At 36.6% G+C, this 22,600-nt stretch overlaps 2 protein-coding genes across 4 annotated transcripts in view; one reads left to right on the top strand and one right to left on the bottom strand.

The window, feature by feature from the left end:
* LOC137197538 (glutamate dehydrogenase, mitochondrial-like) overlaps nt 1-3,960 on the bottom strand; it is a 33,091-nt gene extending 29,131 nt beyond the window's left edge. The window contains exon 1 of the mRNA XM_067611032.1: nt 3,477-3,960. Within this exon, the coding sequence (XP_067467133.1) occupies nt 3,477-3,864 (388 nt within the window). The 5' untranslated portion in view covers nt 3,865-3,960. The remainder of the gene's footprint in view (nt 1-3,476) is intronic.
* A 1,184-nt stretch (nt 3,961-5,144) lies between these two features.
* Nucleotides 5,145-21,053, top strand: shld2 (shieldin complex subunit 2). Of its 3 annotated transcripts, none has more exons than XM_067611029.1 (11): nt 5,145-5,224; nt 7,120-7,288; nt 7,433-8,190; nt 8,662-8,812; nt 9,067-9,174; nt 9,245-9,439; nt 12,570-12,716; nt 14,749-14,958; nt 15,091-15,334; nt 15,492-15,607; nt 19,313-21,053. In XM_067611029.1, exons 2-11 carry the CDS (start codon nt 7,126-7,128, stop codon nt 19,492-19,494), a joined length of 2,274 nt encoding a protein of 757 aa, XP_067467130.1. In that variant the 5' UTR covers nt 5,145-5,224; nt 7,120-7,125; the 3' UTR covers nt 19,495-21,053. The 3 variants fall into 3 exon arrangements, with proteins under 3 accessions (XP_067467130.1, XP_067467132.1, XP_067467131.1); XM_067611030.1 differs by lacking the exon at nt 5,145-5,224 and adding an exon at nt 5,234-6,438; XM_067611031.1 differs by lacking the exons at nt 15,492-15,607; nt 19,313-21,053 and having other exon boundaries at nt 14,749-14,978; nt 15,091-15,329.
* Nucleotides 21,054-22,600: the final 1,547 nt, after the last annotated feature.

The raw sequence follows: 22,600 nt of genomic DNA, 5'->3' as shown, positions 1-22,600 counted from the left end.
CTAACCTTAACCTAACCTTATTCTAACCTTAACCTAACCTTAATCTGGTATATAAACTGGTAATGTTCGTAGAGACCAGTCTGGATATAAACTGGTAATGTACACAGAGACCAGTCTGGATATAAACTGGTAATGTACATAGAGACCAGTCTGTATATAAACTGGTAATGTACACAGAGACCAGTCTGGATATAAACTGGTAATGTACACAGAGACCAGTCTGTATATAAACTGGTAATGTACACAGAGACCAGTCTGTATATAAACTGGTAATGTACGCAGAGACCAGTCTGGATATAAACTGGTAATGTACACAGAGACCAGTCTGTATATAAACTGGTAATGTACACAGAGACCAGTCTGTATATAAAGTGGTAATGTACATAGAGACCAGTCTGTATATAAACTGGTAATGTGCATAGAGACCAGTCTGTATATAAACTGGTAATGTACACAGAGACCAGTCTGTATATAAAGTGGTAATGTACATAGAGACCAGTCTGTATATAAACTGGTAATGTGCATAGAGACCAGTCTGCATATAAACTGGTAATGTACACAGAGACCAGTCTGTATATAAAGTGGTAATGTACACAGAGACCAGTCTGGATATAAACTGGTAATGTACACAGAGACCAGTCTGTATATAAAGTGGTAATGTACATAGAGACCAGTCTGTATATAAACTGGTAATGTACATAGAGACCAGTCTGTATATAAACTGGTAATGTACATAGAGACCAGTCTGTATATAAACTGGTAATGTACGCAGAGACCAGTCTGTATATAAACTGGTAATGTACATAGAGACCAGTCTGTATATAAACTGGTAATGTACATAGAGACCAGTCTGTATATAAACTGGTAATGTACATAGAGACCAGTCTGTATATAAACTGGTAATGTACACAGAGAACAGTCTGTATATAAACTGGTAATGTACGTAGAGACCAGTCTGTATATAAACTGGTAATGTACACATAGACCAGTCTGTATATAAACTGGTAATGTACACAGAGACCAGTCTGTATATGAACTGGTAATGTAAGCAGAGACCAGTCTGTATATAAACTGGTAATGTAAGCAGAGACCAGTCTGTATATAAACTGGTAATGTAAGCAGAGACCAGTCTGTATATAAACTGGTAATGTAAGCAGAGACCAGTCTGTATATAAACTGGTAATGTACATAGAGACCAGTCTGTATATAAACTGGTAATTTACGTAGAGACCAGTCTGTATATAAACTGGTAATGTACATAGAGACCAGTCTGGATATAAACTGGTAATGTACGTAGAGACCAGTCTGTATATAAACTGGTAATGTACGCAGAGACCAGTCTGGATATAAACTGGTAATGTACGCAGAGACCAGTCTGGATATAAACTGGTAATGTACGTAGAGACCAGTCTGGATATAAACTGGTAATGTACACAGAGACCAGTCTGTATATAAACTGGTAATGTACGTAGAGACCAGCCTGGATATAAACTGGTAATGTACGTAGAGACCAGTCTGTATATAAACTGGTAATGTACATAGAGACCAGTCTGTATATAAACTGGTAATGTAAGCAGAGACCAGCCTGTATATAAACTGGTAATGTACATAGAGACCAGTCTGGATATAAACTGGTAATGTACGTAGAGACCAGTCTGTATATAAACTGGTAATGTACATAGAGACCAGTCTGGATATAAACTGGTAATGTACGTAGAGACCAGTCTGTATATAAACTGGTAATGTACATAGAGACCAGTCTGGATATAAACTGGTAATGTACATAGAGACCAGTCTGTATATAAACTGGTAATGTACATAGAGACCAGTCTGGATATAAACTGGTAATGTACGTAGAGACCAGTCTGTATATAAACTGGTAATGTACATAGAGACCAGTCTGGATATAAACTGGTAATGTACGTAGAGACCAGTCTGTATATAAACTGGTAATGTACGTAGAGACCAGTCTGTATATAAACTGGTAATGTACGTAGAGACCAGTCTGTATATAAACTGGTAATGTACGTAGAGACCAGTCTGTATATAAACTGGTAATGTACATAGAGACCAGAAATAAATACATTTTCAGGTATTTAACAGATAATTTTTAGATCCACTTTGGTACAAATGATAAGAAACAAGTTTAAAAAGTACAACAAAAGTCAACATTCAAGTCTTTGAAAGGTTATTTAATTGGAAATATGCTCATTAAAGGGTTTTAAGAGTGAATCTAATATGTCAAAATTAATACAAACTATGTATTTTCTGTCAGTTTAAGAATTGTTGATTTATTAAGATTTACAGGAACCCAAATATGAGCAGGTACATAAACCATCTGAACGCTTTCCTCTATTTTTTCTTATAATTTGTACCAAACTGCACAACCATGTCTGTAATACTCTAATATAATATTAACATTACTCTGGATATTTCCAGGAAATGAGTATAAAATTAAGGAACCTGTAAGAATGAAGCGTCTCTTTCTTTTAGAAGTGTATCACACAGCACGTCGTTTTTCCATCAGACAGCAACAGAAGTAGAGTGAAGTACTAAATATTAACGTATATATATCCTATATGAAAATGTTTCCTGTGTTGCAGCCTGCAGATGTTCATGTAGATTAATGTGCATCTGCTTTCTACCAACAGCTGATTTGTGAAAAAGAACATTTAAGTTTTGATATAAACTATTGAAGTTCATCTTTCTTCAGGGGCCAAATGCTTTTTCTGGAGATTTGGCCACTATTTGCACTTCCACTGGTTTACCCACGGCTGTGGCCGACAGGCTCTGAGTGGCTGTCGAGTGTTTGAAGCTCTTCGATCACTATTTAAAGGATCAGTCTATCACTATAACACAATGGAGTCGTTACTGCTAATATCTGAAATGTGACCCCGACTACACACTGCTTTCTGTAAGACGTCAAAAGCCAAAAAGGTTGGAAACCACTGGTTTCATCTTTAACAATGTGTTGTATTTTAAAAGCTTGTTATATTATCCATTGTGTCAAATCTTCATCTGAAAAGTAACTAAAGCTGTCAAATAAATGTAGTGGAGTAGAAAGTACAATATTTCCCTCTGAAATGTAGAAAGTAGCATCACATGGAAATTGTACTTGAGTATAGTATAGTACCACTCATTCCGTTTTCAGATGAATCTCCAGCAGTAAGAAAACATTTCTCTCTTTCTGAGTCTCATTTGTGTTTTTAGAATCTGAGTTTTAGTTTTTAAAAGAAACTGAAGTACAAGTACCTCAACATTGTACTTAATAACAATACTTGAGTACTTTTTAAATGTATTTTCATGTTTTATTCTCTTATTTTTGATGTATCTTAATGTTCTGCTGTTTTCCATGTATTAATGAGTACAGGACCCGGAGTTACTGTATGAAATGTGCTGCACTATAAACTTGAGTTAAAGTACTTAGTTGCTCCCCCAGACAGTCCTGATCCCGGTGCCGGTACCGGGGCTCTCACCTCCCTTGCAGGGGGTCCGGTGCTGGCTGTGCTGGGCCCGGTAGCCCTCGATCACCTCCCACTCGCCGCCGTCCCTCCGGATCGGGAAGCTGACGCTCAGGACGTGGTTACACGGCTTGATGATCCGCAGAATCCCGCGGACCCGCTTCCTCTTCTGCTCCGGACTCTCCCGGCTCCGCACGTCCTCCACCAGCTGGTCCTCCACGATGGCGGCGCCCCGGTCGAAGAAGCCCTCCACCATGGTGAAGAAGTTCGGGTCGTCGTCCCGGTCCACGGCCTGGCTGTAGCCGCGGCAGCGCAGCAGGGCGGCGGCCGCCGGCAGCGCGCTGTCTGCGGGCAGGAAGCCGCCGGCTGCCCGGGGGAGAATCTGTCCGAAGTACCGGAGCATGTTCGGGCTGAGAGAGCTGACACCACCGACACACCGGAGGAGAGGAGAGGAGATAGACTGGAGCTTCCTCTTCCTGTTCCCGCACCGCTGCGTGACTGCTCGTGCACGTGCCGCTGCGTGTTTTTAACACGCGGAGCTCAGGTGTCTCTGCAGCCACTGCAGATACCTGTCAAACTACAAACTACTAAAAATGTACTAAATATTAAACTACAAACTACTACAACTTTATTAAACATTAAACTACACACTGCTTTAACTTATTAAACCTGAAAACTACAAACAGTTTTAATTTTATTAATCCTGAAAACAGCTTTAACTTTATTAAGCATTCAAACAGATTTTTAACTTTATTTAACATGAACATTTGATACTAAAGTGAAGAAAAGAAGCTAAAGTGAATTTTACACAGCGGTCTGGTGCATATTTTACTCATTTAACCTGTTTTGTTTGTTTAAAAAAGACTTTAGAGGAACTTTAAAAGAGCACATAAATCACCACAAACTGTATCACAAAAACACTCAGTGAACTCCTGGAGCTTCTGATCAATACTCTTCACTTTAAATAAACATTTGAATGCAGGGTTTTTACAATATTTGTACTGTGTTGTGTTAATATTTTTATAATATATAATAAAGTTAGACTGTATTTGCCTACAGCCCCCAAAACATGAAAATAAACCCAAATTAACATAAATATGAACTCAAAGAGTGTTTATGGAGGGATAATTCATGAATTAAAAACACTTTTCAGACTTCTCAGATTTTAACATTTTTATTTTACATCAGTGTCGTGAACAACTGAAATAGGAGCAATTTTCCAAATTCAGTTTATACAATATCTTTAAACTCAGCAGCTCTGTTTTCACCTAGAATATATTCTTACTATATTTTTTCATTGTGTAAATTGTATTTATATATTTATATCACCTGTCTTTCAATGTTTATGAATCTCAAAGGGAAGTGTTTGTATTTTTTGACTGTTATGCACCACCTGCATGTTCTGATTCAGATTATATAAATATGTTAGTTTCAGTTTGGAGTTAAAGTATAAAGATGGATCATTTTCAGCTGCTACTAAAGACTGATGTGTGAAGACTTTTTTTCAAGCATTTACACACTTGAGTTGCATTTATAACCTTTATTAAATAACCTTTCAGCTCAACATTGGCACCAAATATAATCAGTCAGTAATGCCGTTTAAATAAAGTTTCATTTATTAAATAACATCATGTTTTAAATCATTGTTTGTGATTTATTCTGAAAGTCTGTCGCTTCCTCACATATCATTTTATTTTGGTAAATGGCGGAAGCAGCGGAGTCACGTGTGTTTGCGGAAGCAGCCGGAGATGTGACGGAAGCAGGTAGGCAGCGTTCAGATACATGACGGTTTGAATTCATGATGTTCTTCTACAGCCACGACAGCTGCACACTGCGTGTTTATTATGGGATGTCTGAGGGGCAGAGAGCGGCAAACTATCTGTATCAGTTTAATCTGGCCAGTTTCTGATTATTGATTATTGATCATGTATAATCTATGAATCAGCTCAAAGACATTAAGAAGCTGGATAGTTTTGTGCTTTACAGGCCGCCACCTGCCGCTGCATTCTGCCGTCTGATTGGCTGAAGTGTAGGTTATTGATCCCTGCATCCTGCCGTCTGAATGGCTGAAGTGTAGGTTATTGATCCCTGCATTCTGCCGTCTGATTGGCTGAAGTGTAGGTTATCGATCCCTGCATCCTGCCGTCTGATTGGCTGAAGTGTAGGTTATTGATCCCTGCATCCTGCCGTCTGATTGGCTGAAGTGTAGGTTATTGATCCCTGCATCCTGCCGTCTGATTGGCTGAAGTGTAGGTTATCGATCCCTGCATTCTGCCGTCTGATTGGCTGAAGTGTAGGTTATTGATCCCTGCATCCTGCCGTCTGATTGGCTGAAGTGTAGGTTATTGATCCCTGCATTCTGCCGTCTGATTGGCTGAAGTGTAGGTTATTGATCCCTGCATCCTGCCGTCTGATTGGCTGAAGTGTAGGTTATCAATCCCAGCTGTAGAGGAGACAGGAGAAACATCTGCAGGATCAATGCGAGTTTCTTTCTCCTCACATGAAACATGTTGATCAAAATCACACAGAAACATTTTCTTTACAGGGAATTCATTTTAAGAATATAATAATCAGTTATTTTCATTCAGATTCAGCTTCAGTTAAACATCAGAACATTTGGACTGAATATTTCACCGCATAAGTTTGCATTTAATATTTGTATTTTTTACATTTGATACTGCAGTTTGTTTAAAGGCAGTAACTCACATTTTCCCAGTTTACCTTTGAACCATTAATAATCAACCAACCAGTAATAAACTGATTGATATGACAGAGTCTGATAGGTAGAGGATGATGTCATCACAGTATTTTATATTCTCCTCTTGTTATTTTCTCAGCTAGCGGTTCAGTGATTAGAATAAAGCCGACGTCCTCGTTTTGGACGTCGATGTCATGAAGAAACGAGGTCATTGGTTCTTATTGACGCTCAAGTTTCCAGTAGATCATTCTAGCTTTCTGAAGTACACAGCGCTGCAGGGTGAGGGAGCGTTTTCTGATTATGTTGTGTTGTGTTGTGTTGTGTTGTGTTGTGTTGAATAATTTCCTTGTTGTCAGATGAACGTGGGTTTTTCATGAAACCAGATTGGTCAGTGTGTTTCTGATAAGATTAAGTAATATTGTTGTGAGAGTTGTGGCAAGATTTTATAATTTTAATTTGCGAAGGATATTGGACGATAGTTGTTACAGATTAAAGGCTCTTAATATTTCTTATGAGGTAATGTAATATGGGAATAATTAAACACTTCCATCATCAAACGATGCTATGATATGTCTGTAAATGCAGAGGTGATAAATCGCCACCAAACACCTGCTGGTGGCGCTACAGGACGAGTCAGCAGGATCCGTCCTCTGAGGATCATGAACGTCTGAAAAGAAGTTCACGATCATCCAGCTGATGGTTATAAAATATTAAATAATATTAAAAATAAATAGATATATATATTAAATATTCTGTTTACTGCTAGTGCCTCTAAAAATGTTGTCCAGTCAGCATGAACATCTGGTAAAACACCTGGTTTGGTCACATGATCAATTCTCTAACTTCACATGATGTGACGTCTGAGTTACATTTTTAAAAGATGAGTCGTATGGAAACCTGTTAACCTGCTGATAAACGTCACATCTTCAGATCTTCCGTAACTCTCCGTCTCCTCACCAGGCAGCAATGTGCGACCGGCCGAGGATCCACGTCTTCCTCGGGGCTCCTCCTCCCTCCTCTGACCCAGACGGAGTGTCTGAAGCTGGGCTGGATGGTGAGGAGCGTCCCCCTGCCGGCTGGAGACACCTGGAGCTCACCTGGCGGGACGGACGGCTGCGCCCTGCAGCAGGTGAGGCGTTCGGGGACCCGACAGGAACCGGTGTTTTTAATTTGCTGCCTTTTATGGTGCTCTGTGACTTGTTTTTTGCTCTACAAATAAATGTTGCTATTAATTTAAGGAAAGAGACAAAAACATTTTATTCTCATTTTACAGACGAAGCTGGAAATCAAGTGAGGTTGTCAGCAGAGGAGGAAAGAACCGACCGAGAGAACGTAGAAGCTCATCGCTCAATGCTGAGGTCACGAAGACAGGATGATCAAACAAACACTGATCTGGATGATGATTGGACCAAAGAGACGTCACGAAGACGAGAAGGACGAGAAGGACGAGCAACATCAGGCGGCACATTTAACTCTGAGAAGGAGAATCAGTGTTCGGCTTCAGTTCATGAGTATCTAGACGGCTGTTTCCCTGCAGCTCAACCAGAACCTGAACCTCCACGTTGCCCTAAACACCAGGATCTGTCCGTCCAGACTCAGTATCTCACCACATGGACTTTGAGTCAGGCGTTAATCCTGAGAGGCAGACAAGATGTCCAATCAGCATCCAGCCCTGAGAAAACCCCGCCCTTTGTCTCCTCCAGCACGCCGGAGCTGTTCAGCCCTGCGACCCCATCACCTGGAACCCCCACCGAGCTGTCCCGCCAGTCCCGCCCCACCCCGAAGGTAGAGGAAGGGGGTGTCGTCCTGCAGGCTACCTCAGATGGCGTGCTCTGCTCCCAGGAGGCGGAGCGGCACGACTCACCCTCCAAATCACCCGACTTTAAAAAAGCTCGACTCTCTGAATACAGAACTGAAGCCACCACCGGGCCCCGAGGGGCCCCCACGCTGCTGGTCCACTGTGACAAAGTCGGGGGGCGGTACTCGGTCCTGGTGGCGGTGGTCCACCCCTGTCAGCTGAAGGAGGTCAAGGTGAGGTGGAGTTCAGTTCCAGTGTAGAAATCTCAAACTTATTGTGATATAACTGTGGATAAATAACAGTTTTCACTTTTGATCATTGGAAAATTTAACAAGACAAAGAGTCTGCAGCTAACATGCTAACAGCTCTGTGGAGCTCAATACAACGTCAGCAAACCCACAAACTCATGGTGGCGCTAGAGGGAAGTCAGAGGATTAAAGTTATTACAGTTCATCCTAACGGGATCATGAAACTAATTTCATATCCATCCAATAGTTGTTGAGATATTTCAATAAAGAACTAAAAAGTCAACCTGATGGTGGCGCTGGGGGGAAGTCAGACGATTGATCCTCTGAGGAACATGAATGTCTGAACTTTCATGAGAATCCATCTGATTCAACGTCCCAGCAGCCACTTTAATATTTACTTTCCTTCTTCTAGCGTTTAAATACTTTCTGCATCACGTCTGATCTGTCGGATTAAAGGTGAAGTTGGGGCCGTCGGCGGGAACCTTCGTCCCTCTGGCGTCCATCGTGGTGACGGACCAATCAGCTGTTGAGATGAAGGTGGTGCTGTGGCGGCGGGCGGCATTCTGGGCGGTGACCGTTAGTCCTGGAGACGTTCTGCTTATCACAGGTTGGTTCAGAATCAGCTGACCAGTTCAGTTTAATATGATAATATGATTGCTAATGTATACACATATATATGCGCTGTATATATACGGAATATTTGCAACCCACAGATCAGGTTAATGATCTTAGTGACATATTGTCCGATCCGTGCTGTATGTTTTACTACTATGTGATTCATGTTTAAAGGTTATTAGCTGCGTACTGTAAAGTAAATATATGATAATAAATGGTATTAAAGTGTTTGTGTTGTTATATCAGAGCTACAGGTGAGCGAGGACAGGTGGAGAGGAGAGACGCTGCTGCAGTCAACCTTCAGCAGCAAACTGCTGAACCTGGGACAGATCACCAGCTCCGCCTCCCCGACAGGTAAACCACACCCGACCAATCAGCTGCTCCTCCTCCTGTCCTCTGGTTAACCCCCCCCCTCTCTCTGCAGCTCCTCAGCAGGTGGATACCCACGCTCTCAGCTGTCTGTGTGGCTTTCTTCGTGAGCGGCGCCCCCTGCTGGTGTCCTTACCCCACCACCCCCCTCAGGAACTGAACCGCCTCCCCTACGCCACCCTGAGGTCACTGCAAGTCAACACGCTGGTTCATGCACTGCTGCGTGTCAAACACACACACACCTGCACAGGTACGGCGGAGCTTCATCAGCTAGTACATCTGTCCAGTTCCCCGTTAAGACTGTTTCTACAAACACACTTAAACTCACACACGTTTCCCAAAGCGAGTTCTTAACATCGCTGTCTGTGGTGCTGAAATACATCCTACAGGGTAAATGTTGTAAACAACACAAATAAACAAAATGTTTATACTTCAGTTTTCAGTCCTGTGCATTAAGTAGACTCCAGTATTTATTATACTTACACTGCAGTATTTATTATACTTACACTCCAGTATTTATTATACTTACACTTCAGTATTTATTATACTTACACTCCAGTATTTATTATACTTACACTGTAGTATTTATTATACTTACACTTCAGTATTTATTATACTTACACTGCAGTATTTATTATACTTACACTGCAGTATTTATTATACTTACACTGCGGTATTTATTATACTTACACTTCAGTATTTATTATACTTACACTGCTGTATTTATTATACTTACACTGCGGTATTTATTATACTTACACTGCGGTATTTATTATACTTACACTGCTGTATTTATTATACTTACACTTCAGTATTTATTATACTTACACTGCTGTATTTATTATACTTACACTGCAGTATTTATTATACTTACACTGCTGTATTTATTATACTTACACTTCAGTATTTATTATACTTACACTTCAGTATTTATTATACTTACACTGCAGTATTTATTATACTTACACTGCAGTATTTATTATACTTACACTTCAGTATTTATTATACTTACACTGCGGTATTTATTATACTTACACTGTAGTATTTATTATACTTACACTTCAGTATTTATTATACTTACACTGCGGTATTTATTATACTTACACTGCTGTATTTATTATACTTACACTGCAGTATTTATTATACTTACACTTCAGTATTTATAATACTTACACTGCTGTATTTATTATACTTACACTGCGGTATTTATTATACTTACACTGCTGTATTTATTATACTTACACTGCAGTATTTATTATACTTACACTTCAGTATTTATTATACTTACACTGCTGTATTTATTATACTTACACTGCAGTATTTATTATACTTATACTGCGGTCTTTATTATACTTACACTGCGGTATTTATTATACTTACACTGCTGTATTTATTATACTTACACTGCGGTATTTATTATACTTATACTGGGGTATTTATTATATTTACACTTCAGTATTTATTATACTTACACTGCGGTATTTATTATAATTACACTGCGGTATTTATTATACTTACACTGCGGTATTTATTATACTTACACTGTGGTATTTATTATACTTACACTGTGGTATTTATTATACTTACACTGCGGTATTTATTACACTTACACTGCGGTATTTATTATACTTACACTGCAGTATTTATTTTACTTACACTTCAGTATTTATTATACTTACACTGCGGTATTTATTATACTTACACTGTGGTATTTATTATACTTATACTGCGGTATTTATTATACTTACACTTCGGTATTTATTATACTTACACTGCTGTATTTATTATACTTACACTTCAGTATTTATTATACTTACACTGCTGTATTTATTATACTTACACTGCAGTATTTATTATACTTACACTGCAGTATTTATTATACTTACACTTCAGTATTTATTATACTTACACTGCAGTATTTATTATACTTACACTGCAGTATTTATTATACTTACACTTCAGTATTTATTATACTTACACTGCGGTATTTATTATACTTACACTGTGGTATTTATTATACTTACACTGCGGTATTTATTATACTTACACTGTGGTATTTATTATACTTACACTGCGGTATTTATTATACTTACACTGTGGTATTTATTATACTTACACTGCAGTATTTATTATACTTACACTTCAGTATTTATAATACTTACACTGCTGTATTTATTATACTTACACTGCTGTATTTATTATACTTACACTGCGGTATTTATTATACTTACACTGCTGTATTTATTATACTTACACTGCAGTATTTATTATACTTATACTGCGGTCTTTATTATACTTACACTGCGGTATTTATTATACTTACACTGCTGTATTTATTATACTTACACTGCAGTATTTATTATACTTACACTGCAGTATTTATTATACTTACACTGCTGTATTTATTATACTTACACTGCAGTATTTATTATACTTACACTGCTGTATTTATTATACTTACACTGCTGTATTTATTATACTTACACTGCAGTATTTATTATACTTACACTGCTGTATTTATTATACTTACACTGCGGTATTTATTATACTTACACTGCTGTATTTATTATACTTACACTGCGGTATTTATTATACTTACACTGCGGTATTTATTATACTTACACTGCGGTATTTATTATACTTACACTGCTGTATTTATTATACTTACACTGCAGTATTTATTATACTTACACTGCAGTATTTATTATACTTATACTGCAGTATTTATTATACTTACACTGCAGTATTTATTATACTTACACTGCAGTATTTATTATACTTACACTGCTGTATTTATTATACTTACACTGCGGTATTTATTATACTTACACTGCGGTATTTATTATACTTACACTGTGGTATTTATTATACTTACACTGCGGTATTTATTATACTTACACTGCGGTATTTATTATACTTACACTGCAGTATTTATTATACTTACACTGCGGTATTTATTATACTTACACTGCGGTATTTATTATACTTACACTGCGGTATTTATTATACTTACACTGTGGTATTTATTATACTTACACTGCGGTATTTATTATACTTAGTACAGTAAACTTTGGTTTATCTGCTGCAGAAGGAAAACGTTACGCTGAAGATCAGATTAAACCTATTAAGCCCATAAAATGAAGCAGTTAAAAGTTTGATGAATGTGTTCAGTATTTAAATATCAGACCTGCCGTCTGTTAGTGAGACTAACAACATTCTCACCTTAAATAACACGAGAAGAACCTGAAAACACCACAGAAGAAGTTTGATTTCAGCAAGAAGAGATGAAGATATGATGAAGAAGAGGTAGAGGAGGACTGTGATGACACAAACTGGCAGATCAGCTGTAATTAATGTGTGTGCGTGTGTATGTGTGTCAGAGTGGCGGGGGGAGGCGGAGTCTCGCTGCAGGTCGGCCCTCCAGCTTCAGGCTGTTGTGACTGTGGAGCAGCCGGACGGCCAGCAGGGGGCGCTGCTGCTGTGGGGAGCAGCTGTTGACTGGCTGCCTCGCTTTAACAGAGACAGAGGTACACACACACACACACACACACACACACACACACACACACACACACACACACACACACAAACACACACACACACACACACACACACACACACACACACACACACACACATCTCTGTGTGTCTCAGTCCATTACTGTGACTGCTGTCAGGTGAGGTGCAGGTAAGCTGGCAGGTGTGTGCTGGAATAACAGGAGAACCTTTGGTGCTCTCCTCCTTCCTCCCACTACACTCCCAGTTATATAGCACGAGAACCCGCCTTCCCAGTTCAAACTGGCCTATCAGGTCAGAGCAGGTTAACGACAAATAAACATTATTCATAATCATAACAAAGCCTCAACTCATCCTTCAACAAGTTAACATATATACTGTACATTCAAAAATAACAAAATATTTATACATCATTCATTATTTATCTTAATTACCTTTCATTTCATCACGCATCCACTATCCAATCAAATCTGAGATCCCGCCCACTAGGATTGGGCATCGAGTACCGTTCCAACATTCAGATTCCGAAGGATATATATATAATATATATTACTTTATTATTGTAAACAAACTCTACAGGACATCAATACAACAGCCTGCAGACACCTGTAGCAGGTAATAAAACATAAAAGATGTAAGACGGCCTCCTCACAGGACAAACTGCATTTATAGCTGTTGATCCAAGTTTTCTACTTAATTTACACATTTTCTGCTGTATAGAAGTGATTCAGCTTATAGTTTTCTACTTTAGGCTGCAGTAATTTACCTGCATATTCAGGGTTCCCACGCTTCCTGGAAAACCTGGAAACAGTTTCCCAGTCATGGAAAACACATGGAAAATGAGAGAAAAAGTAAAATGTCCTGGAAAATTATTTCAACATTCTTCTATTTTCCTTTAGCTGAGAATGAATCTATTTATCTATCAGAGCTCCCAGTACAGATGACATCAGCCCCTTTTACACAGAGATCCAACAGTGTTGCTGTACAGACGACCACTCATTATGCATAACGCCACCCCCGGGTGTGATTTTAGATAGCACGCCTGCAATCAGAGGCGTGATGTTTAGCACAACAACAACAACAACAGCGTTGGATTCTAGTGAGTGTATTCCCGCCATGCCGGCTCTCCTTTTTACACAGATGTTGATCCGGCAGTGTGACTCCCTCCCCTGCTGGCTTAACGGCTGAACAACAATGCCCCCCCACTCCGTGGTCAAACCTTTGATACAGAACATTGAGGTGGAATAACGGCGCAGCATTCCTGCCTTGAACAGGCTGTGTAAAAGGGCGAAATTATGTTCAAGATCATATTAATATTCTAATGGTAGCTAATGGAGGAGAGTATTTTGAATAGACTGCTCGGGTGAATAATGTTTATGTGGTTAACATGCAGTTGTCGTGCTTGCTAGCTTGTTTTGCCTACAAAGGTTTGTGATTCAACTCTGGCTAATGGTTTAACAATGGTTTCAAATGTGTGGTGGGCATTTTTGAGAGTGTTGGATAATTATATCTTGTTTTTACACACACAATAAAGACAAAAAGAAAACTGATATATACATTAGTTCATTCATTAACAATAGAGTAATCCTAACTGGGAGACGCTGGTTGTTTAACAGTGAAGACAACAACTCCCATGATCCCTTGCTACTTCACACCGTCATCACACTCCATCTTTTGTTATTGTTTTGATTGAGACCCCTAGCGGCTGAAATTACATATTGTGCGTTTAATACGATCCCGATGCGTTCATGTGTGCATGTAGCAGTTCCTGCTTTCCATACATGGAGATCAAATTCGAGTATCTTCGGGGTCAGTATACTGACCAACTCAGTTTGTCTAACTGAGACTGAAGCTTCATATCAGCTTCACTTACAGTGTCATCTCGTTCAGAGAGAATATCTTCAGAGTCAGTGTGATGAGAAGGAACTGTAACTGCAACTAAGACACATTTCCACGCTGTGTTAAGACAGACAAGAGTAAACCCTAACCCGTTTAAATAAACAACATGATGACTAAACTTTGTGACGTCATTGTCTCCGTCAGAGGCTGTCTGGGACCTCCGTTTCCTCCTGGTGAGGGAGGGTTTGACCTCTGACCTACCAGAGCTGCACTCCACCCCCTGGAGCTCCGTCCGGCCTCTGGACGCCGCAGACCGCCGGGCGCAGGACTTCCTGCTGCTGCCACTCGTCCGGACCAGAAACTGCAGCAGTCTGGAGCTGGACCTCGACACACTGCTGTCCCAGAAATACAGCGGTGAGGCAGAGACTCTTATGGTATATTACACTGTTAAAGTATATTAAAATACAGTGGAGTACAGTAAAGTATATTACAGCTGTGTACATGTGATAATAACTTTGATCAGCTGACCTGCTCTCTCCGTCCCAGGTGAGGTGGAGCTCAGAGTCCAGGTCATCGCCTTCCAGTTCCAGGACTCCCAGCCTTCCCAGAATGCACCACAGCAGGTCCTGGACAGCTGCACGCCTCTGGCTGGTATTGTAGTGGCGCTAAGTGGTGACATCACGTACACCGGGTGCGGCAGCTGCTCCGCTGAGCTTGATACCGACGCCAATGGCATCTACGGTCCCTGTTACCCGTGTCTGCCTCACACCGCCGTACGCCGCTACTACAGGTGCTGTGACATCATCGTTATGATCAATCCCATCTATCCAATCATGTGGCTGGATCTTTGCTAGTGGGCGGGGCTACACTTTGGCTTACGATTAATTTAAAGAGTTTGAACAGATGGATTAACCCTAAAAATACATATGTGTGTGTGTGTGTTTCAGGCCAGGTGTGCTGACAGTGAGTGGGCGGGGCAGCAGTCAGGTGTGTGTTCAGGTTCCTCCTGTTCCACTGCAGAACATCCTCAATGCTCCACCAGATAAACTCCACCGGAGCTCAGGTGAGACACTGAAGCTGATAAATAACATCACACAGAGCAGAACATGTAATCAATAATTAGTAAACAATGACCCACAGAGCAGAACATACATTATTACAGTTATTAAACTACATCATTAAACTACATTATTACAGTTATTAAACTACATCATTAAACTACATTATTACAGTTATTAAACTACATCATTAAACTACATTATTACAGTTATTAAACTACATTATTAAACTACATTATTACAGTTATTAAACTACATCATTAAACTACATTATTACAGTTATCAAACTACATCATTAAACTACATTATTACAGTTATTAAACTACATTATTAAACTAAATTATTACAGTTATTAAACTACATTATTAAACTACATTATTACAGTTATCAAACTACATCATTAAACTACATTATTACAGTTATCAAACTACATTATTAAACTACATTATTACAGTTATCAAACTACATCATTAAACTACATTATTACAGTTATCAAACTACATCATTAAACTACATTATTACAGTTATCAAACTACATTATTAAACTACATTATTACAGTTATCAAACTACATCATTAAACTACATTATTACAGTTATCAAACTACATTATTAAACTACATTATTACAGTTATCAAACTACATCATTAAACTACATTATTACAGTTATTAAACTACATTATTAAACTAAATTATTACAGTTATTAAACAACATTATTAAACTACATTATTACAGTTATTAAACTACATTATTAAACTACATTATTACAGTTATTAAACTACATTATTAAACTACATTATTACAGTTATCAAACTACATCATTAAACTACATTATTACAGTTATCAAACTACATTATTAAACTACATTATTACAGTTATCAAACTACATCAATAAACTACATTATTACAGTTATTAAACTACATCATTAAACTACATTATTACAGTTATTAAACTACATTATTAAACTACATTATTACAGTTATTAAACTACATTATTAAACTACATTATTACAGTTATCAAACTACATCATTAAACTACATTATTACAGTTATTAAACTACATTATTAAACTACATTATTACAGTTATCAAACTACATCATTAAACTACATTATTACAGTTATTAAACTACATTATTAAACTACATTATTACAGTTATCAAACTACATCATTAAAATACATTATTACAGTTATTAAACTACATCATTAAACTACATTATTACAGTTATCAAACTACATCATTAAACTACATTATTACAGTTATTAAACTACATCATTAAACTACATTATTACAGTTATCAAACTACATCATTAAACTACATTATTACAGTTATTAAACTACATCGTTAAACTACATTATTACAGTTATCAAACTACATCATTAAACTACATTATTAGTTATCAAACTACATTATTAAACTACATTATTAGTTATGAAACTACATTATTACAGTTATTAAACTACATTATTAAACTACATTATTACAGTTATTAAACTACATTATTAAACTACATTATTACAGTTATTAAACTACATTGTTAAACTACATTATTACAGTTATCAAACTACATTATTAAACTACATTATTACAGTCATCAAACTACATTATTAGTTATTAAACTACATTATTAGTTATTAAACTACATTATTACAGTTATTAAACTACATTATTAAACTACATTATCAAACTACATTATTAGTTATTAAACTACATTATTACAGTCATCAAACTACATTATTAGTTATTAAACTACATTATTACAGTAATTAAACTACATTATTAGTTATTAAACTACATTATTAAACTACATCATTACAGTTATTAAACTACATTATTACAGTTATTAAACTACATTATTAAACTACATTATTACAGTTATTAAACTACATTATTAGTTATTAAACTACATTATTAAACTACATTATTACAGTTATTAAACTACATTATTAAACTACATTATTACAGTTATTAAATTACATTATTAAACTACATTATTACAGTTATTAAACTACATTATTAAACTACATTATTACAGTTATTAAACTACATCATCAAACTACATTATTACAGTTATTAAACTACATTATTACAGTCATCAAACTACATTATTAGTTATTAAACTACATTATTACAGTTATTAAACTACATTATTACAGTTATTAAACTACATTATTAGTTATCAAACTACATTATTAAACTACATTATTAGTTATGAAACTACATTATTACAGTTATTAAACTACATTATTAAACTACATTATTACAGTTATTAAACTACATTATTAAACTACATTATTACAGTTATTAAACTACATTGTTAAACTACATTATTACAGTTATCAAACTACATTATTAAACTACATTATTACAGTCATCAAACTACATTATTAGTTATTAAACTACATTATTAGTTATTAAACTACATTATTACAGTTATTAAACTACATTATTAAACTACATTATCAAACTACATTATTAGTTATTAAACTACATTATTACAGTCATCAAACTACATTATTAGTTATTAAACTACATTATTACAGTAATTAAACTACATTATTAGTTATTAAACTACATTATTAAACTACATTATTACAGTTATTAAACTACATTATTAAACTACATCATTACAGTTATTAAACTACATTATTACAGTTATTAAACTACATTATTAAACTACATTATTACAGTTATTAAACTACATTATTAGTTATTAAACTACATTATTAAACTACATTATTACAGTTATTAAACTACATTATTAAACTACATTATTACAGTTATTAAATTACATTATTAAACTACATTATTACAGTTATTAAACTACATTATTAAACTACATTATTACAGTTATTAAACTACATCATCAAACTACATTATTACAGTTATTAAACTACATTATTACAGTCATCAAACTACATTATTAGTTATTAAACTACATTATTACAGTTATTAAACTACATTATTACAGTTATTAAACTACATTATTAAACTACATTATTACAGTTATTAAACTACATTATTACAGTTATTAAACTACATTATTAAACTACATTATTACAGTTATTAAACTACATTATTACAGTTATTAAACTACATTATTACAGTTATTAAACTACATTATTAAACTACATTATTACAGTTATTAAACTACATTATTAGTTATTAAACTACATTATTAAACTACATTATTACAGTTATTAAACTACATTATTACAGTTATTAAACTACATTATTAAACTACATTATTACAGTTATTAAACTACATTATTAGTTATTAAACTACATTATTAAACTACATTATTACAGTTATTAAACTACATTATTAAACTACATTATTACAGTTATTAAACTACATTATTAAACTACATTATTACAGTTATTAAACTACATTATTAAACTACATTATTACAGTTATTAAATTACATTATTAAACTACATTATTACAGTTATTAAACTACATTATTAAACTACATTATTACAGTTATCAAACTACATTATTAGTTATTAAACTAGAAACTAAAAGTAGTTAAACTAGAAGTAAACTAGAGGTAGTATTAGTAGTAGAAGAAGTAGAAGTAGCAGCAGTAGTAGTAGTAGCAGTAGAAGTAGCAGTAGAAGTAGTAGTAGTAGTAGTAGTGGTACTAGTACTAGTGGTACTAGTAGTAGTGGTACTAGTACTAGTAGTATTAATACTTGTCTCTGTCAGCTCCGGGCTCGCAGGTGAAGCTCATCCAGGTGGCAGCAGAGAGGATCCAGACCCTCCTCTGCCTCCCGAGAAAAACCTTCATCATCACGGTGCGGAGCCACTTCCTGTGCGATGAGAACAGCGTCCCTGTCACTCAGGACTTCACGCTGCTGGACCTTCAGTTCCCCCCCGACACACTGTAGACCACTAATATCCAGACCCTGCTGGTTCCCACAGGATCCGGATCAGACCACTAACATTCAGACCCTACTGGTCCTGACAGGATCCGGATCAGACCACTAACATTCAGACCCTGCTGGTCCTGACAGGATCCGGATCAGACCACTAACATTCAGACCCTACTGGTCCTGACAGGATCCGGATCAGACCACTAACATTCAGACCCTACTGGTCCTGACAGGATCCGGATCAGACCACTAACATCCAGACCCTGCTGGTCCCGACAGGATCCAGATCAGACCACTAACATCCAGACCCTGCTGGTCCCGACAGGATCCAGATCAGACCCAGTCCAGAGGGTTGTTATAAAGCCTGATTCAGCTCTGATTGTGTGTTGTTTTGGATCGTAAAGGTGATATTTGTAGATGAATTTGTTGCTCTCAGGATATTTACACAGTCGATTTATTAAAGATTATTGTGTATCTACAGATTCGATGATGTGATGTTATAACATAAAATACCATGTTCTTTCTTTTATACTGTAAATAAATAAATAAATAAGCACTGACTGCTACTGATTGGCTACCCGGTACGTCAGAATATTATAAAAAAAGAAGATGATTATCTGCAAACAAAATACATAGCTTCAAGAATCAGTTTAAAGTTTTACGTTTCTGTTTAGATTAAAGAAAAATGTTACAACATGTTTGTCACTGAAGTTGAAAAGGTGTTGTTGGGTGTATTTTTTTAAACTTTGTACAGAGCCAGGCTAGCTGTTTACCCCTGCTTTTATGCTAAGCTAAGCTAACCATGTTCTGAGGTCGATATCAACCTGAACATGAGTAAATATTTCACAAAATCTTTAGCTTTTCACAATTAAATGTAATTTATTTCAACACTCAGGCACAACAACAACAGCAATAATAATAATAATAATAATAACAACAACAACGATAACAATATTATTTTGTTATATAATAAGTGTGTTAACCCTGAAAAAGCGAGCACAGCAGGGAGCACGATGTAACATACAGGGTGAATGGATCTGCTACGCTAAGCTAACAGACCGATGCAATCAGTGTGTAACAATAATAATAATAATAATAATAATAATAATAATAATATGCTAAATATTTTAATTCTAGTCAATCAAGACGTCAGGATTTGTTGCAACAGGCTGAATATATTCAGGCAGGAACCCAGTAGATGGCAGTATTTGAATGTTTGTAATGCTGGAGCCAATTACATGAATTTCTGTTTTGGTTGAGTTCAACTAAGAAAAATTCTTTGACATCCAGTTTCTCACATATACTCGGCACTCAGCATGCCGAGGTCAGTGGGCTTAACGAGGACATATAGCTGTGTGTCATCAGCATAACAGTGAAAAGAAACACCATGTATACCAATAATATGATCCAATGGGAGCATATGGAAAGAGAATAAAAATAATAACAATAATAAAAAAACGCTCCCAAAACTGATCCTTGAGGTACCCCATACTTGACATAACTACAGTTTTCCTTTCCATCTGAATGCATCCTGTCACTTTGTGAAGGAGGCATATTAAAACAATAACCTTGAAGATCTTGTTTGTTCTTTTTGGTGGCACCATGTGGCGATAAACATTAATTGCAGGTGTGTTGTTCTTTTGTGCAGATAACATTAATAAATTACTTTTACTGGCAAAGCTTTTATTGCACTTACAGTAACGTAACAAGTGTAATTGTCATCAACTCGAGTACTTCAACTGGTTCACTGTCTCTCGTCTGCTCCGCTGTGTGCAGCGCGCACACACACACACACATGCGTGCGCGCGAGGAGTCCTCCCTGCACACGGCGCAGCACAGGAGAGACACTTACTGTACCTGCAATAAAAGCTTCACCAGTAAAAAGTCAGTAAGCTTTTAAAATAGAAACCGTTTCACACACAAGTGAATGAAGAGTGAGTCTGTTGCATCAGCTCCGCTGATCTGAATGCATGGCGGGAAAGCCGCCATTGACACCTGGTTCATAATAATGATAATACTGCAAATGCAAGGGCTTTCATCAGCCGGCTGTAGGCACAGACGAGGTTACAGACAAGTCACAAAGGAGGACCAGAGGTGAGGCTGATGATGGCTGGTTGTCTTACTTCCCTTTTGATGTTCCTTCAGCCACATCGAACAGATCGTCCAGCAGATCTGAGACAGAAGAAAAGAGACAAATTACTGCAGGAATCAGTTCAAACTGAACAAGCTTATATCTGCAGCCAGAATTTCCTTCATAACAGAGAAAACATGATGACAAAGTAACTAAATGAACCAGTTAATGGTTTGTAAGACGACTCTAAATCAACTGATATATCATTTAAATGTTATATGTTGTATCAGAGATCAGAAAAGTGTTTCGTAAAAATGTGGCTTAGAACTGGATAAAAGTCCATATTTGACAGTTTCTGGTCATCATCATCTTGTACATGTATACTCTTTGGTAGAGGCTGTTATGTTATGATCTTGATTTAAATTGCAGATTTCTCTGGGTTTGAAAATGGTTGGAAACATTTGGGATAATGCAAGTACACAACTCAACGGAATATATAATAGAGATCTAGTTGTTTTTAGACATTTTAATGCAGGAAAGTTACATATTATACCTTAAATCTCGGTTTAACACCTGGATGTACAGGATCTTTGACATCACAGCTTTGGAGCCAATCATGGTCCAGTATTCAACTCACACAATGTGATGTAAAAACTTGAAGCCTCCAGAGCACAAACACTGAGAATGGACTTTACAGTGAAGGAGGAAACATCTGGTGTCCAGCAGGAAAACTTTAGACATCAACATTTACAGATTCTGGATTTTAATGAGGGAGGAAACAATGTTTTAAGGATTCATAGTGATTTAATTTAACTTATTCTCGGGGTGGATGGAAGCAGTAACCAACAGTGAACTTTGCCACAGGAGACCGCTGTTCATTTCCTGTTTCTAACCACAAGTCGGGCGTTTTTTTAAAAAGTGTAACTACAGCAACATAAAGCCACTATTTATATTACAGAAAACAGCAGTAAGAATTACACATAAGGTGTATTCAGTTAATAAATACAAAAAAAAAAAAAATAAACGTCCTCACAAGTGCCTTCACAATTA

The sequence above is a fragment of the Thunnus thynnus genome, chromosome 14, assembly GCF_963924715.1.
Source record: "Thunnus thynnus chromosome 14, fThuThy2.1, whole genome shotgun sequence".
Taxonomy (NCBI): Eukaryota; Metazoa; Chordata; class Actinopteri; order Scombriformes; family Scombridae; genus Thunnus; species Thunnus thynnus.
This window is presented reverse-complemented; position numbering and strand designations above follow the sequence as displayed.

What these genes read in the sequence shown, in the direction of transcription:
- shld2 (XM_067611029.1), top strand. Translation starts at nt 7,126, where the DNA reads ATGTGCGACCGGCCGAGGATCCACGTCTTCCTCGGGGCTCCTCCTCCC. An exon ending in GTCAGCTGAAGGAGGTCAAG is followed by an intron (nt 8,191 to 8,661) that starts GTGAGGTGGAGT and finishes GTCGGATTAAAG; the next exon opens with GTGAAGTTGGGGCCGTCGGC. An exon ending in GCTGTCCCAGAAATACAGCG is followed by an intron (nt 14,959 to 15,090) that starts GTGAGGCAGAGA and finishes TCTCCGTCCCAG; the next exon opens with GTGAGGTGGAGCTCAGAGTC.